The sequence below is a fragment of the Belonocnema kinseyi genome, chromosome 6, assembly GCF_010883055.1.
Source record: "Belonocnema kinseyi isolate 2016_QV_RU_SX_M_011 chromosome 6, B_treatae_v1, whole genome shotgun sequence".
Classification (NCBI taxonomy): Eukaryota; Metazoa; Arthropoda; class Insecta; order Hymenoptera; family Cynipidae; genus Belonocnema; species Belonocnema kinseyi.
Genome location: NC_046662.1, coordinates 73,088,005 through 73,104,343, shown reverse-complemented (window position 1 = coordinate 73,104,343; position 16,339 = coordinate 73,088,005). Strand labels below are relative to the sequence as shown.

The following is a 16,339-nucleotide window of genomic DNA, read 5'->3' as shown; positions in this document are numbered from 1 at the left end:
GTATCGACCTAAAAGGAGAGTATGTTGAAAAATAAAACCGACTTTGGACAAAAAAACGTCTCCGTGTTTCATTTTTCAGGGACTTATCAGACTGCCTAGTATTTCTGAGCAATATCTTAGAAATGATGAAAAGTTCTTTCCCGAAACTTTTTCTGCTGATAAATAGATAGAAACTTATCAAGAATACAAGAAGACAACATAAAAAAAGTAAAAAGTTGAAATAACAAATAAACTAAAGATTGAGCATTTCCAAGTTCTGCTTTTTAATCTATTTTTTAATCCGACTATTTTATCACTCCAAGTTTTGAAGTATTCTAAAGTCTTTTTCAAACTAGATATAAAAAAAATACTTTAAAAATGATTAATATAGCTTCTTCTTTGATCTTTTCATGCCATGTACTTGTAAATTTCTTTTATAATGATTTTATTGTCAGTAAAAAGACCTGAATTGTTGAAAATATTTTTCTAAGCGAATAAGAAAAGAAATAATGAATTTTAGCTAAAAAAATATAATTTAAATAATGAATACAAAAGTCAGTGCTTTATTTACTTATTCTTTTAACTTCTTGAATCTTGTCTAGTGTTTTTATCAACCAAAAGTTCCGAGGCATTGCAAATAATAATTTTTAAAGCTATAGCTACAAAATAAAATATTTAAGAGCCTATAAAAATGAATATGTGCTCAGCTAAATTGCTGCACTAACATTTTTTATTCTCTAGGCATATCACATTTTTTTGTAGCGAATTTTTATTAGCAAAGTCTTTAAATGCATCAGAAAGCCCTTTGTAATTTCTGAGATGAGGCTGCTATGGCAATAAACTTTCTTTTTTGTAACGAAAAAACCGAAACAAGCTTACTAATTTTCCAATTAGTAGTTTTTTAGTTTCAATTTCTGTTCCCAAAACTTATTTTTATAATTTTTTTAGTTTTGCTCCATTGCTATTGATAGTCAAGAATTTCTAGGGTAAAATATTTTTTAGATCAGCAATAAAAATGGTTGTGAATTAGCAACAATCGAATGTTTACGAAAATTCGGATTTTATAAAAAAAAAAAACTTACCATAATGAAATAAATACAAACTATTTTGGAGTAAACAAAATGAAATTTCAGGTTATGAGACGCGTGGTCTTGCTCCGTTTGTTTTCTGCGAAATAAATAGCTCAGAGCTTAAAATCGAGTTTTTTAAAAATAATTGATGAAAAAAAAATAAATAATTCTATCAAGTTTACTTACATTGTGACACATTTCATTTTGTTTAAGACAAAGAAATTGAAAAACTTTTGGAGGGCTTTCAAACGCGTCGGCTGTAGCCATTGTTACTACTAATGCGATTGTCGGGAATCGCGAATCGAAGTTGAAAGGAGAAACGAAAATGGGCGGCAAATTCAAATTTGTTTGAAATTTCAGGAAATTGAAAGAGAAGTTAAATAATTTTAGTTAGTTGAAGTTAAATGCAGTTGAAATTACAATTTTTTATTTCAAACTTTGAAAAATTACAGAGTTCAATAAATACAAATCCATGTTATCATTTTCAATGCTCTAATTGGAAGAATGGATTAACAAATTTGTGAATTTTCAAAATTATATTATTTAAAGCATTTTTTAGGTAGAAACATTAAAAATTAAACGACTAACTTTTTTTTATTATTTTAAATTTAAGTTGAATCAAATTAATATTTTTTCCATTTTTATTTATACAACAAAATAGTTTTTTTTTGTTTGTTCTGAAATATTTTGAAATATTCTCTTATAATTATTTTTTTTTTAATAAAAAAAAAGCAGAAACAAATAATCTCCAGGAATATCAAGAAAAAATGTTAATATTTTAAAACCTTTCAATCTCCTTAAATAGCTCCGAAATCTTAAAAAAAACTACAATTTGTTAAAAATTTCTTGAAATCCTTTCAAATATTAAATTACCAATATCAAATTTTTCCTAAAATCCTGCAAAAATCAAAATATTGTCTGAAAACCTTTCAGATTATTCTTGGAGAATATCGGCAATCTTTTCAAATATTCTACTAAAATTAATTTTGTTTAAATATTTATATTTTCAATTTTCCTAGGAATCTACATTTTCTTTTAAATCATTCAAAACTGAAATAAAAATTAATAGTTATATAAATCGAATAATAAATTTAAATAATAATTATTTAAATATAAGAATTAAAATTTTAACTTTCAAAGTTTAAATTGAGCTATTTCGAGTTTTATCAATTCAAGGCTTTCTTTTTTCAAATAATTCAGTTTTATACTGTTTAGTTTTGTATATATTTTTTTAATTGTTTGCTTGAAATATGTAATAAAATATTACTAAAAGCGTTTACTTAATTTAAAAAATTGTGAATTCAATTATGTTTACAATTTATCAACTAACAACAATTGTTTTTACCAAAAACTGTCAAATTCAAACGCCATTCATTTATAATGTTGAAATCCAACTTGTATCTACTGTTATTCCCCGAAAATTTCCGGGAAATTCCAGGATTTTTTCAGGTATCTCAAGTTTTTTCAGATATAATTTTTCGCGAGTTTTTTTATAAAAAATGTTCTTTTTAGTTTCTTAAAAATTAATTAATATTAGAAGATATTCTTAAATATTTTAGCACGATACATTAATTAAATAATTAAATAATACTGAAAAAATAATTCATCATTTCTTAAATTTGTTTTTAAAGTACACGATTTGAATAATATATTTTTTTTTTTTTAATTTTATCTATTGTATACTTAAAGTGCAGTGCATATTTAGCTAAAATAATTTGGGAAAATATATTAAATTCAATTTAAACCGCTTTAAATTCATAACTTTTCAAGTAGATATTTGGATTTTCAAAAAGGTACATGAATTTTTCAACGAAAAAGATGAATTTTTAACTCAGACATACCAATTTTTAACCAAAAAGTTAAAAATTTCAACCAAACTAATGAATTTCGAACTAAAATGATAAATCTTTATCTCTAATTGATGAATTTTAAACATAAGGATGAATTTTTAAGAAAAGATTTCAATTTTCAAACAAATAGTTTAATTGTTAACAAAAAGATTAATTTTCTACCAAGAAGATGATTTTGGAACAAAATACAAGAATGTTCAACGAAATATTTATATTATCAAACACAAAAGAAAAATTTTCAACCAAATGGTTGAATTATAAACACAAAAAATGAATTTTCAACCAAAAGTGGAATAAAAGAATCATTTTTACCAAAGAAGACGAATTTGATAGAAAATAAATGAATTTTGAATTTAAGAGATAAATTGTCAAATACAAATTTAATAGTTAAATCATCAGTTAAAAAATTAATTTTCAACCAAAGCAGCGAATTTTATTACTGAAATGATGAACGATGAGTCTTTAATCAGAATCATTAAATTTCCAACAACAAAATTAATTTCCTATTAAAAAGATTAATTTTTACAAAAAAAAAAGTCCAAGTTTTTAACTAAAAAATATCAATTTTCAACCAAAATAGCTAATTTTTCAATTAAGAAGATAATTTTCAATTCAAATGATAAATCTTTAACAACAAATTAATTTTTAACAAAAGAGTAACACTCAACTAAGTGATTAAATCTTAATAAAAAAAAAGAATTCTAAACGAAAAATGTATTAGTTGATTTAAAAAAATATATATACCCCTGACCTTGTTCCATAAAAGGTTTTCCAAATAAATGTGAATAAGTTGGTTCACTGACCTGCTGCATATATTGCTGTTGCGAGACTTGTTGCTGCATGTGTTGCTGCGTCATGTGCGGTGGTGCCATTGGGTTGCCCATTAAAGCCTGAAGAAAGATAATTTGTTTTAAAAATACGATTCATAGTCTAGAAGATTCCAAGGCACTGACTCATCAGATATTCTAGAATTTTTTAATTAAAGACTACCAGTTTATTTTTGACTCCGGCTTTAGTTCGCTTTGAAATACAATCTTTTGATTTTAGTATTTACTTGGAAACTTTAAAATTCCAAAGAATTAAGATCTTCAAGTTACAAATATAATATCTAATTGCACAATCGTCAAATATTTTCGGACAAAATTCCAAAGTCGACAATTTCGGAAACATTTAAATTGGAAAACATCTGATTCAAAAACTGACTCAACGAAAAAAATAAATAAATAAACTGGCGTAAGACTTTTAAAAACATTGCAATTTAATATGATTGCAATGTAGAAGCAACAGCAGCAAGTTGCTGACAATCGCAGCAATCTAGCATAAAAAAGTCTAAATTACGAGGGGTTAACCACTGACGATTTCTTTTAAAGTTTTCTAAAGTCTCATAAAGTCTTTTGCATTTTTTAAAAGTCTTCTTAAGGCTTATGAAGTCTTTTTAATAAAAAAAAATCTTTCAAAGTCCTTTAAAGTATTTTGAATTCTTCGAAAGTGTTTACAATGTTTTTTAAGTCCTTAGCATTTTTTAAAAATATTTTGAAATATTTTCAAATCTTTTGGAAGTCTTTAACATTTTTATGAATTATTTTGAATTCTCTAGAATTCTATTAAGTTGTTTCGGATTTTTTAAAATACTTTAAGTTCTGCTTTTGAATTCTTTCGGAGTCTTTAGAATTTTCGAAGTCTTTACAGATCTTTTAAATTGTTTTGAATTCTTGTGAATTTTCTTGGAGTCATTTTAAATCTATATATTTGTCATTTCAATTGTTATAAATTCTTTAAATTCCTTTAAAGCGTTTCTAAATTTTTCAGTCTTTTTAACTCATTTGTACTCTTTTAAAGTCTTAATAATTTAAAAAAAGTCTTGAATTCTACTGAATTCTTTGAAAGTCTTTTAAAAAAGTCTTTAAATCTTTTAGAGCCTTTCTTACTCTTATGGAGTCTTTTGAATTCTTTTAAAGTCTTTTTAATTTTAATGAATTTTTTCGTATTATTATGATTATTTTGAATTCTTTTCAAGTTTTTAGAATTATTTTTATGTCTTTCGAACCCATGAAGTCGTATGAATTCTTTTACAGTCTTTTAAAGTCTTTGGAATTCTTTTTAAATCTTTTTGAATTTATGAAGTCTTATGAATTTTTTTAGAGTTTTTTTACAGTCTGTCAAACAATTCGAACTTTTTGAATTATTCTGAACTCTTTTAAACTTTTTATAGTCTTTTAGATTTTTTAAAGTCGTTCGAATTGTTTTGAATTATTTTAAAGTCTTTTCAAAATCTTAATTTTTTTTTGAATTTTTATGAATTCTCTTAAATTCCTTTGCATTATCTTGAATTCATCTTATATTTATGTCTTTTAAATTCTCTTGAATTCTTATATGGTATTTTGAATTATTTTTAATTCTTTTGAATTCTTATGGATTCTCGTGATTTTTTCTTAGTTCCACGGCAAGTTTTCTTAAGTATTTTAAATTCTTTGAATACTTGAATTTTTCTACACATCCAAATTTGTAGCAGTTAACTCATCGCTAAATTTTTTCTTCCTGCAGGTTTGCCCAAAGTAGTTTTACAAAAAACTTTTTTGAACAAAGTACCTGCTGCTGTTGCTGTTGATTTCCTTGCATCTGAGCAAGATGAAGAGGGGACTTTTTAATTCCCATTTGTTGCTGATGTTGTTGCTGATGTTGTTGCTGGTGTTGTTGAGGTGAGGGAGGCTGCTGCTGTGGACTGTAAACTTGGTAAGCTACATTTCCTGTTGGTCCATTTCCACCATATCCTCCATATCCCCCATATTGTACAGTCTGTGGCTGTTGTGGTTGTTGTTGTTGTTGCTGCTGTTGCTGTTCATTGTCATTTGCTCCCTTGCTGACCAATGATGCCCTGTATGCTGCAAGGGCCTTCAAATATTCCTTCTTTGCAGCCTCTGTCTTCTTCTTGTAAACCTGTAATCAACAAATCAATTTAAACTCCCACTTTTAATTATTATTTTTATTTATTAGAAACTAATTTTCATGTTAATTAAACAGCACGGGAAATAGTTTCCAGGCAGAGAAGCCATGAAAAAACTAATTATTCTTAAGCGCTTAATGGGCTGAAGAAAAGAAATCTAGCTCAGTCGGTTAATCCATCGAGTATCCAGCAATCAATCAGCTGAAAGGAATCGATCAATGATTGGTTCTGCAATTTATCCACATTTTCAACTTCTAACGATACAAATTGTTGAAAAGGTTACGATAAAAAATGGTTGTTGTTGCTGATGGTAGGATGAGAGATAGTTACTTTACACATATAAACTTTAATAAAAGAAATACAACAATTTTGAATAATTATTCAAAAAATTAAAATTTATATATTTTAACCCAAAGAATATGATGAAACTTCAACACGACAGTTAAATTTGCGACCAAAACAGATGATTTTTTAACAAAATATGCAGTTTATTTTTCAATAATTTACTTAAAATTTCAACAAATAACTTCAAATTTTAATTAAAATGTTAAATTGTCTATCTAAAAAGATGAATTTTCAACCAAATGGTCGAATTTTCAAACAAAAAGAATTCAACTTGAATCAAAAACAGTTCAATTTTTCAACCCGAAAATTTATTTTTCAACAAAAAGATAAATTCTCAACGTTTTTTAATGTTCAAATATTAAATATCATTAATGTTTCAACAAAAGAAAATTATAAAAATTTTAATTAGAGATGAACCTTCAGCCGAAAAAATAAACTTTTAATTAAGTCCTTCAATTTTGACACAAGTAGGTGAATTTTTTATGGAAAAAAATCTATTTTCAATCAAAAATTTTTCAATTTTAAACTTTCGGTAAAAAATTAGTTTTCAACAAGAGAAGAAAAAGAATGAAGAAGATAGTTAAAGAAAAAAAAAGAAAACTTTCAATCAACGGGAAGAATTTTCAAATAAAATGTTAAATCTTAAACTGGAATAGATAAATTTTTGGTTACATGTATTATACATATTTATCATACATATAAAGTTGAATCCTCAACCAAAGAAGATTCATTTTTAACCAAACAGGTGCATTTTTAGACAAAAAATATTACATTTCTGACAAGAGATAAATCATAAAAATAATTAACTTTCAAGAAAATTGCTGAATTTTCATTAAAAAGGTAACTTTTTAACAAAATTGTTGAATTTGGAGCCAAGTAATACAATTTTTAACTACAAATATAATCGACATGAAGCAGAAAACTGGGGGAGGGGGCAGGAATAGAAATAGAAGAAAAAACATACATTACTAATAAGAATATTATATTCGTGTGGCCGCAAACTTCAATTTCAAAAATCCGTAATTTTTCCCTGCCCAATTTTTTATTTTCTCGTATAAATGGAATAAAACAAAATTTTTAATTTATTTTTCTTGGCAGTTACTTTTAAAGTGTGGATTGTAGAAATGTCCTGTCTTCTGCAAGATCTTAGGGGTTTGGCTAAAAACCTAGAGACTTAGCTAACCGCAGGAGTTTTAGGAAAATTTTCCATTCAGGTATAATCTTTTCTCTAAATCCCTGGTTTATTCAGGAATTTAGTTTAGAACACCCTCAGGTCAATTCTCTAAACTCCTAAAGCGTTTTATATATTCAAAAGATTTTAAAATTCAAGCAGACAATTAATAACATTGGCTGAATAAACAATTTTTAACAAATGTTTTTGGATAATTTTATAGGCAACAATCTTTTCTTCTTGAAAGTATACTTTGTTCAAAGATCGAGTCGGAGAAAATTGACACAGTTGCTCTGGACGATTATTACGAAAAACTATGTTAGAAGGTTGTTTAAGGCCGAAATAGAATGTAACTCTTGTTGCCACCAATGTACTTCCTGTTGCAACAATGAATTAATATCTTTTTCTTTAATTAACAGAAAGTGTAGGTTTGATAAAAACGGTTACAATTTTATTTTCAAGAAAAAAACGTTCAGACAGAAGCTTAAAATCCGCCGTTGAGATTTTTTCAAAATTATTTTTGTAATTCATACTTACAAATTTAATTACAAAGATTTAATAAACAAATTTTTTATTATTAATTAAGTATATTTATTTAATTATACTAGTTTAATTTAAAATGTTAAATAAAATATAGAAAAAAAAAATTATACAGTATACATGGCATTCAAAGTTTTCGTATGTCTATTTTTTGATTAACTGATCAAGTTCTCTTAATTTTAGTTATGTCAGAGCTAAAAAAATTTCCCTTTAAAGGGTTGATTGAATGTTTTCTTAAATGTCCAATAATTTTGAATAATTTTTAGCTATTTTTCACTATCTTATGAGTATAAATCGTGAAAATTTCCTTATCGAATTGCAAGGACTTGAAAGTTGCAACATAAAAGTTGGAAAAATTTCAATATTCTTTGTGATAACAAAAATATTTTTGTAGAATATATGAAACATATAATCATGAAGTTTCTATGAAATTTCCTCAAAATATATATTTATTTAATTTTTATTTTTATTTGCCTACAGATGAGATGTTTTCAAATTTTTCCAATTTTCTGGTTACAGCATCAAGTTCTTGCAATTCGATAAGAATTTTTTTACGATTGATACCAATAAGCTGTTGTGACACGCTGAAAAAAAGCTTCAAAATGAACCCAAGCACATGAATAAATGTTGATTATTTATTTCGGAAGTTATTGCACATTTAAGAAAACATTGAAATTTACACTGTTTTTGCAATATTTACTTAAAAAATAGACAAATTGTCTTCATCCTGGGCTTATTTTATACAGAATTTCGAGAGTAATCAATTCTTTAAAGATAATTTTTTTTAGCTCTGGCATAATTAAAATTAACAGAACTTAACCAGTCATAAAAAAAGGATGCACAAGAACTTTCTACATTCACTATAGAGTTAGAATATAATATTTCTAAATTACTAATTGCAAAATAAAAAAAATGTTTATGTCTCGTATATTATTCCTCATTAGAACAAAGGCAAGGGCCAGCGACAGCGTCTGTCGATCCCTAAGCTGCATGAGGGGAAATTGAGTAGAGGGGGTAAAGCTGACAGCAGACAGCGTTCAAATGGGCACTGTCCGCATATTATGTGGAAGCATTAAGATGTATTAATGATTATCATTCGGAAGTAATATGCACCTGGATGAAGGTCTTGCAATAAAATAATGGAAAGTCTCATTTTCAAGGGTTATTAAAGAAAATCTTGACGATCGGGCGCGGTAATTAAAGTCCTCTTGTAGGCATTATAGAATACAGAGTTTAAAACTTCCCATCGAGTGCCTGCACCTGCGCGATAACATAAAGTCGTTTCAAATAGTATAGCTACCAACCCGACAGTAAAAAGTTATGATAATGACTCGCTTGGAGTGGGGTATCGAAAATAACTGTCGCGGTATCAAGAGACGTAATATGACTACGTAAAATACAAGGCTGAGTCTATTGAAAATTTAATAATGTAAGTTGAACTCGTTTTATACTTTACGCTTCAAATAATTTTTGTTTATTACAGAAATAAAAAGCAATTCAAAATAATCAAAATTCCGATATTCTCTGGTTTGCAATAAACTTTTACGGGCACTGAAATTAAAAAACTCGAACTCCTAGAACAGAAAATTTTGTCACTTGACGTAAACAAAACTGAAATGCACATTAAAGTACTCTAAAATTTAAATTGAACTTTAAAGTTTTAAGCTCTTATAGTTGAAGACTAAAATTTGGTTTATTGCGAAGTTTTTCCATTCAAAAACTCAATAACTTGCACGTATTAAATGGAAAATTTTAAAACTTTTCAAGACAATAATTTTAACTTAAATTCCGTTAAACTTCTCAATTTTAAACATTTATGAATTTAACTGAAGTGTCCGCGTCTAAACTTGTTAACTAACTATTTTGAAATTTATTTTTTTGTATTTTCTAGAATATTTTTTATATGCAATTTATATCCTGCAAAGGAAACGGCAAAATTGCTTTTAGTTTTGTAATCGATTTTCGAAAATCGCGTTTTGGTATCTACAGCATAGGTCGGTGGAATGATTTTCCTTCGCCGTGAAAAATTTCTGAAATGTCAGTTAACAGGTTTAGATCGCGGACCCTTCAACTGTTCCAAATAAAAGATCCAATAATCAATAAATTTTTAACTGTTCAAATTATTATTATCAAAATTAGCTTCTTTCTGGGTTGAAAAATAATATTTTTAACTGAAAATTTTACTATTTATTTTAGGTTTCAAAATTCATTGATAACTCAAATACTTGGTTGCAAGTTCAACTATTAATTATTTTTATTTAATTATTAATTTGTTTTATATTATGATCGAATTAAAATTATGAATTAATGAAAGGCTTTTAGGGTTGATAGCTTTAAAAAATTAACTCACACATTTTTAAGATACATTAGAAACTGATGCGGGTATTTCAACCTGAGATAAAAATTGAAAAATTGAAAGATAGTTTATATTATTTATCCTGATTAAGTAAAAATCCAAACGGAAGTTTTTACTGCGCCTCAGAATATAAAAAAAAAACACTTTTAATCTCTGAATATCCTCAAAACCTTTTTACAATGTTTGCGTTTCATTAACACATGCGGGGCCAGCTGCGTCTCAGCTGTGTAAAAGTTACACAACGCATTCTCCATCAAATTAGAAACGAATGTCCCAAATATTTTTCTTGAAAGAAACGAAAGGAGAACCATAGAGTGAAAAATAACCACGGCTTTTTTTGAAAGGAAAATATGTATGTACAAAACCTGCAATTAATTTAAAAGATAATATCCAAAAGATCTTTTTTGCTCTACGATGATTTCATATGATATAATATATTATATATAATTAAATTCCCCATTATAATTATTATTATTTAAAATTATAAGTTAAAATTAAAATTAAGTAAAAAACCTGTAATTTAATTAGAAGAATATGCCTATGAGCACAAATTATTATTAATGTTTTAAATTATGTATACATAAATAATCAAATTTATTTTTGATGGTATTTATTTTAGGGATATTGCGAACGCGATTAGAAATTAATCTTATTGATGAAAAGGACTAAAATGTAAAAAAGATTCCAATATTTTGAACGATCTAGTGGAAAATCATAACGCAAAATTGTGAAATTATCTGAAGGATCTTTTCCCTCTCTATTTATTCATACGAATTTATTCATTTGCCTGGCGAGGCAAACGCGATCGCTCGTATAGCAATTGATACTGTAGCTTTATTGCTACATTATTCCAACAATTTATAGCCAGTTCACTGTTTCCATACGGGTATGGATATGACAATATTCCCCTCGTTTCAAAGCAATCTAGAGTGTTATTACAAATATAATTTAACAGAGTAATTCAATACTACTTAGCCGTTTACTTTAGCATGAAAGTTTTATTCCTTGTATATTTTGTTTATTAAATTTAGATTCATTAAATGCTATTTTTACATTAAAATATAAAATTAATACCAATATCACAATTTTGTATTTGATAGTATCTATTATCTAAAATACATAGACAATATACAATATACATACATATACAATACATAGGCAAACAAATGATTCATTTTCGTTTAAGAATACCAAATTGAAGTCAAATTATTTTTGTTTAAAATAACCTATGTTTGAAAATACTAACTTTCTATGTAAAATGCCAACGTATCCTAAACTTGTAAAAAAAAATTATTAATCTTCTTTGACATCTAATGATTTTTAATACAGATTTCGATTTTGAGCGAAAAACACTAACAGAATCCGAAATTGTCCAAATATTATATTCTTTGAAATCAAATAATTTTTTATTCTAAGTACCAATAATTTATGACAAAAAAACTAACATATAACGTAGCAAATAATTGTTCCAAATTGTAAATCTTCTTTGAAATTTAGTTCTTTTTTTTTAGCATTGATGTTGAACATTTAAAAATATTACTTGAAATCTATAGATTTCAATTATAATAATTACAATATTCTTTTATTTAAAATATCAAAAATGTCCAAGGAAAACACTAATCCAATATAGCAGAAAATTGTTCAGAATTGAAAATCTTCTTTGAAAGTTAATGACTTTTCTTTCAAACAAACAATATCCGTTAATTTATTCTTTAAGTGTACAAAATTGTAAATATTTTTTTTAATCAATTGATTTTTTCCCAACAAAAATTTATTCTGGTGCAAAACGCGAAAAATAAACTAAAACAGTTATAAAGTTGTAAATCGTATTAGAAATATAATTTCTTTAAATTAAAAATACCAATTTCCAACGGAAAACACTAACATTAAAAACAAATTGTTTAAATATTCTAAATCTTTTTCAAATGACAATTATTTTTGTTTTAAATTTTCAATTGAGGATATGAAGTGCTGACGTAATCTAAAATTGTTTAAAAATAAGCATCCTTATTTGAAATTTAATCATCTTTTTAATAAAAAACATTTCAATTATAACCTGATGAGGTTGTAAATTGTTCACAATGTAAATCTTCTTTAAAATTAAATCATTTGTTTTAAATAACCGATGTTCTGTGAAAATCGTTAATACGACCTGAAACTGTTAAAAATTACAAATGTTGTTCGAACGTAAACTAAAATTTAAAAAAAAAATAGAAACTTTGAAAAAGTAATGATTTTTGTTCAAATATCTCCATTTTCATGGTTGTAGGGCGATAACCTAACCTAAAATAGTTGAAAAATAAGAATCTCCATGAAGATTCTTGTTTAAAGATGCGAATTCCCGATAAAAAAAACTGAAACAACTGATTTTTTGTTGTTGGAATTATGAGCCATTTTCAAAATGTTATGATTTTATATTAAAATTTTTTTATAAATACAAATTTCCAGCAAAAAGCACTTACATAAAACATGATTGTATAACTATTTTCAATAATTAATTAGATAGTTTACAATTGTTAATTTAATTGCGCAAGAGTATTTAAAAAAGAACAAGTGTTTTTTAACTCCCATAAGGTTTTCTACGATTTTACATATTAAAAGCGATTATTTGTAGATTTCATTAAAAAAATGTTTAATTTAAGAGTTAAAACAAATTTAATTAAAGAAAAAGCCAATCATTTCAAGCATTCGTTTACTTCTAAATACATTTCCACACATTCTTAAAATAATCACATTATATTTAAAAAGTGTATAAAAAAAAACAAATTCGCATTACTTGATGACTACAATTTTAATGTAGTTAAAATTTGAAAACCTTCAAATTATAATACGTCGATTGTTTAAAATTATTAAGCCTAATAAAAAAACAAATGATAAAACTATAAATTATTAATAATTATTTTAGTTATATCGAAATTAAAAGATATTTATAAATTTTTTATGTTTAAATTAAAAATAATTAAATTTACTTTATGTCCCTTCGATTTTAATTAATCTTGTATTATTTTTACCGGAAATGTGTGCAAGTTCCTGTAGCCATTAGTAGATGAAATTGGTTTCTTATTCCAAGACATATTTTTTCCGACCAATTTACTTTTTTTATTTTCCCAACTAGCTGCACATTATAACAAATAATACTTTCTCGTTACGCTTTCGACGAGATAAAAATTTTAATTAATCGTAACTCAGTTCGTGAAAGCACCTCATCAGTGGAAGTGGACGTGTCGCGTAATCAAGTCCAGACCTAATTAACGTCTAAACGAAAATCTCTGCGGTCGAGTAATGTGTGTAACATTCATCGAACCAAAAGAGGGGCTTATCTTCATCCTCGAAAAGAATCAGGATTCAAAAACATCTCTGTATTATAAAATTCCATATTTTTCGCTTTAATCTCTAGCTTTATTATCGTATATTCCTTTTTGAACTAAATTTAAACCACAGTTCTATGTCTGGATAATTTATCAACGAAATGAAAAACATTATTTTTAATGTGTCATCTGAAAAGTGTTAATTTGGATAAAAACATTAAAATCTCTAATAATCAAAGGAGTAAAAAAATTTTCTTTATAAAATAATTTAAAAAGAGATTAAATAAATTCAAAAATAATTAGAGTTTCTGTTACGGAATTAATAATTTTCACAAAGGTAGGGGAATAATAGGGGACACATTTGTTTAAATAAAATGAATGTAGGTAACATATTGAATTAATTTTGAAAGGCTCCCAATTCCTATGATTTCAAATTGAAATACATGAATTTTCAATCAAATAGTTGAACTGTTAATTATGAAAACTCAATTTAAAGAAATTGGATAGTTAAACTTGCAGTAGAAACAAACGTTAACCGAATAAATTAATTATGAATTCTCTCATAATTCAAATCTACTAAAAAACTAATTGTCAATAAAATAGTTGAATCGTCAATCAAGAGATGTATTTAAAAAAATGTCTTCAAAATAATTGAATTTTGAAAGCAAGATTAATTTTCAACCAAATAATTTTCATTTTTAACCCAAATAGTTGAATTTTCAGCCAAAAAAGGACGAATTTTATACAAAAAAAAAATTAAATTAATTTCCTATTAGATAATTGAATTGATTAATTTTCTACAGAACAGTTGAGTTAAAAAAAAAAGAATTTTCAACAAACAAACAAATTATTGTAGACCTTTAAACTCGAATAGATACATTTTAAACAAAAAAGTTATTTTTCAATCAAGAAAGGTGACCTTTCCTTTAAAATAATGAATTTTCAATCCTAATCCAATTTTCAACAAAAAAAGATGAATTTTCGAGCAAACAGTTTAATTAAAAAAAAATTAAAGTTGAATCAAAAACAGTTGCATTTTAAACCAAATAGTGGATTTTTAAAGCAAAAAAGACAAATAGTTGAACTATAAAGCAGAGGAAATGATTAAAAAAAATTTTGAATTTTTAAACAAATAGCCGAATTTTAAATCAAGACAGATAAATTTCCAAACAAAAAGATTCCTTTCACAAGATAGCTGATTTTTCAACAAATATGTCAAATATTCCACCAAACAGTAACATTTTGGACTGAACTGAATAAATTCATTATTAAAAATATAATACTGGACTTTTCAACCGAAAAGAATGAACTTTTAAACAAAAACAGTTGAATTTTCTTATAAGGTTCTATCAATTTAGTTCGAATCTAAGCAAAAAACGAAAAAAAGGGGAAGTTTCTTGAAATATGGAAAAAATTGAATTCAGAATGCTTAAAATTCAATAGCGAAAGGTTTCCTGATAAAAATAATAATGAACTTTAAAGACATATATATTAAAAAATTTTAATTTAAGTTTAAACTCACATCTTTGTGTTCGGTATCAAGTGCATCCCACATGGAAGCGACGATTTTGGAAACCTCCCCGAAGCTGGCGTTTGGATTTTGACCTTTAATTGCAGCTTGTGTATCTCTGAAGAAAAGCGCATAAGCAGAAACGGGCCTGAAAAAAGAAAAAATATATGTTTAAAATATTATTAAAAATATATTTTAAAAAAAGACATTATAAATTGAAATTGTAGCTTAAAAAACGAATCGAAAGGACAGGTGGCATGAGGAGAGCTCGTCGAATTTCAATTTGCAAAGACAGACTTTTCTTTTCCTGATTACATTCATCTTCCTCTCATCATCGTCTCATTTAGTCTTCTTTCTTGTCCGTTCGTCATTAGAGCGACTCTCTAATTACGCTTAAAACGTTCGACTCTATAGCTACAAAGTTCTCAAAGACAGAATTCCAAGCGGACTGGCTTTGTGAGCGAAATGAATGAATAAAATAATTTTTATAAGCTCCTAGTACTGCCCGTCACTTTTCATTCTCCTCAATTCAGAGAACTTTGCAATTATATTGAATTTATTCAGGGAGGTATGCCTTTGATTTCAACGTGGTACTGATTTCAGATTTGTCTTTGAACTTGAGTTTACATTCAGGGTAGCTACAAAATACCAATTTCAAAATTGTGTGATCAATTTTTTAATTTTCCCCGTCTATTCTAATTTTTTTTCTTTCAGGTATAAAAACAAACTTACACCTAGGATATAAATAATCTTAATGCAAAAAAACATTTTTTCCTAAATGTATTTAAAAGTCAATTGAGTTTTCAGTTAAAACAATTAAATTTCAACCCAGAAAAAAGGAATTTTCCATACAATAAATAAATTTATAACTAAAAACAAAAGATACATTTTCACGCAAAAATAATATAGTTGCATTTTTGGTTAAAAACAATAATTTTTAACTAAGAGTTAAAATTCAACATATCAATTTTAAACCCAAAATAGAAAAGTTAGAATTTTCAAAAATTAACTTTTTAAGAAACAAAAAAAAAACAACCAAAAAAATACGAATCTTCAACAAAATAGTTAATTTTTTAACCAAAGAAATAAAATTTTAAACAAAAACAGAAGTTATATTTTTAGAAAAAAAATTAATTTTCAACCAAATAAAATAACCTCTTAACGAAATAGTTAAATTTTAAGTTACAGAAATAAATTTTTAACTAAAATTATAAATCTTCAAACAAAAAATTAATTTTCTATTTAAAATGACACATTTTCAACAAA

At 25.9% G+C, this 16,339-nt stretch overlaps 1 protein-coding gene across 6 annotated transcripts in view; it reads right to left on the bottom strand.

Moving 5' to 3' along the window:
- The window catches only part of LOC117174097 (TOX high mobility group box family member 3-like), a 142,855-nt gene that overhangs the window by 9,580 nt on the left and 116,936 nt on the right, over positions 1-16,339 (bottom strand). For all 6 annotated transcript variants that reach the window (XM_033362831.1, XM_033362833.1, XM_033362836.1 and 3 more), the window contains 3 exons: positions 15,086-15,221; positions 5,489-5,836; positions 3,703-3,789 (listed from right to left, as the gene is read on the bottom strand). In XM_033362831.1, the coding sequence (XP_033218722.1) occupies positions 3,703-3,789; positions 5,489-5,836; positions 15,086-15,221 (571 nt within the window). The remainder of the gene's footprint in view (positions 1-3,702; positions 3,790-5,488; positions 5,837-15,085; positions 15,222-16,339) is intronic.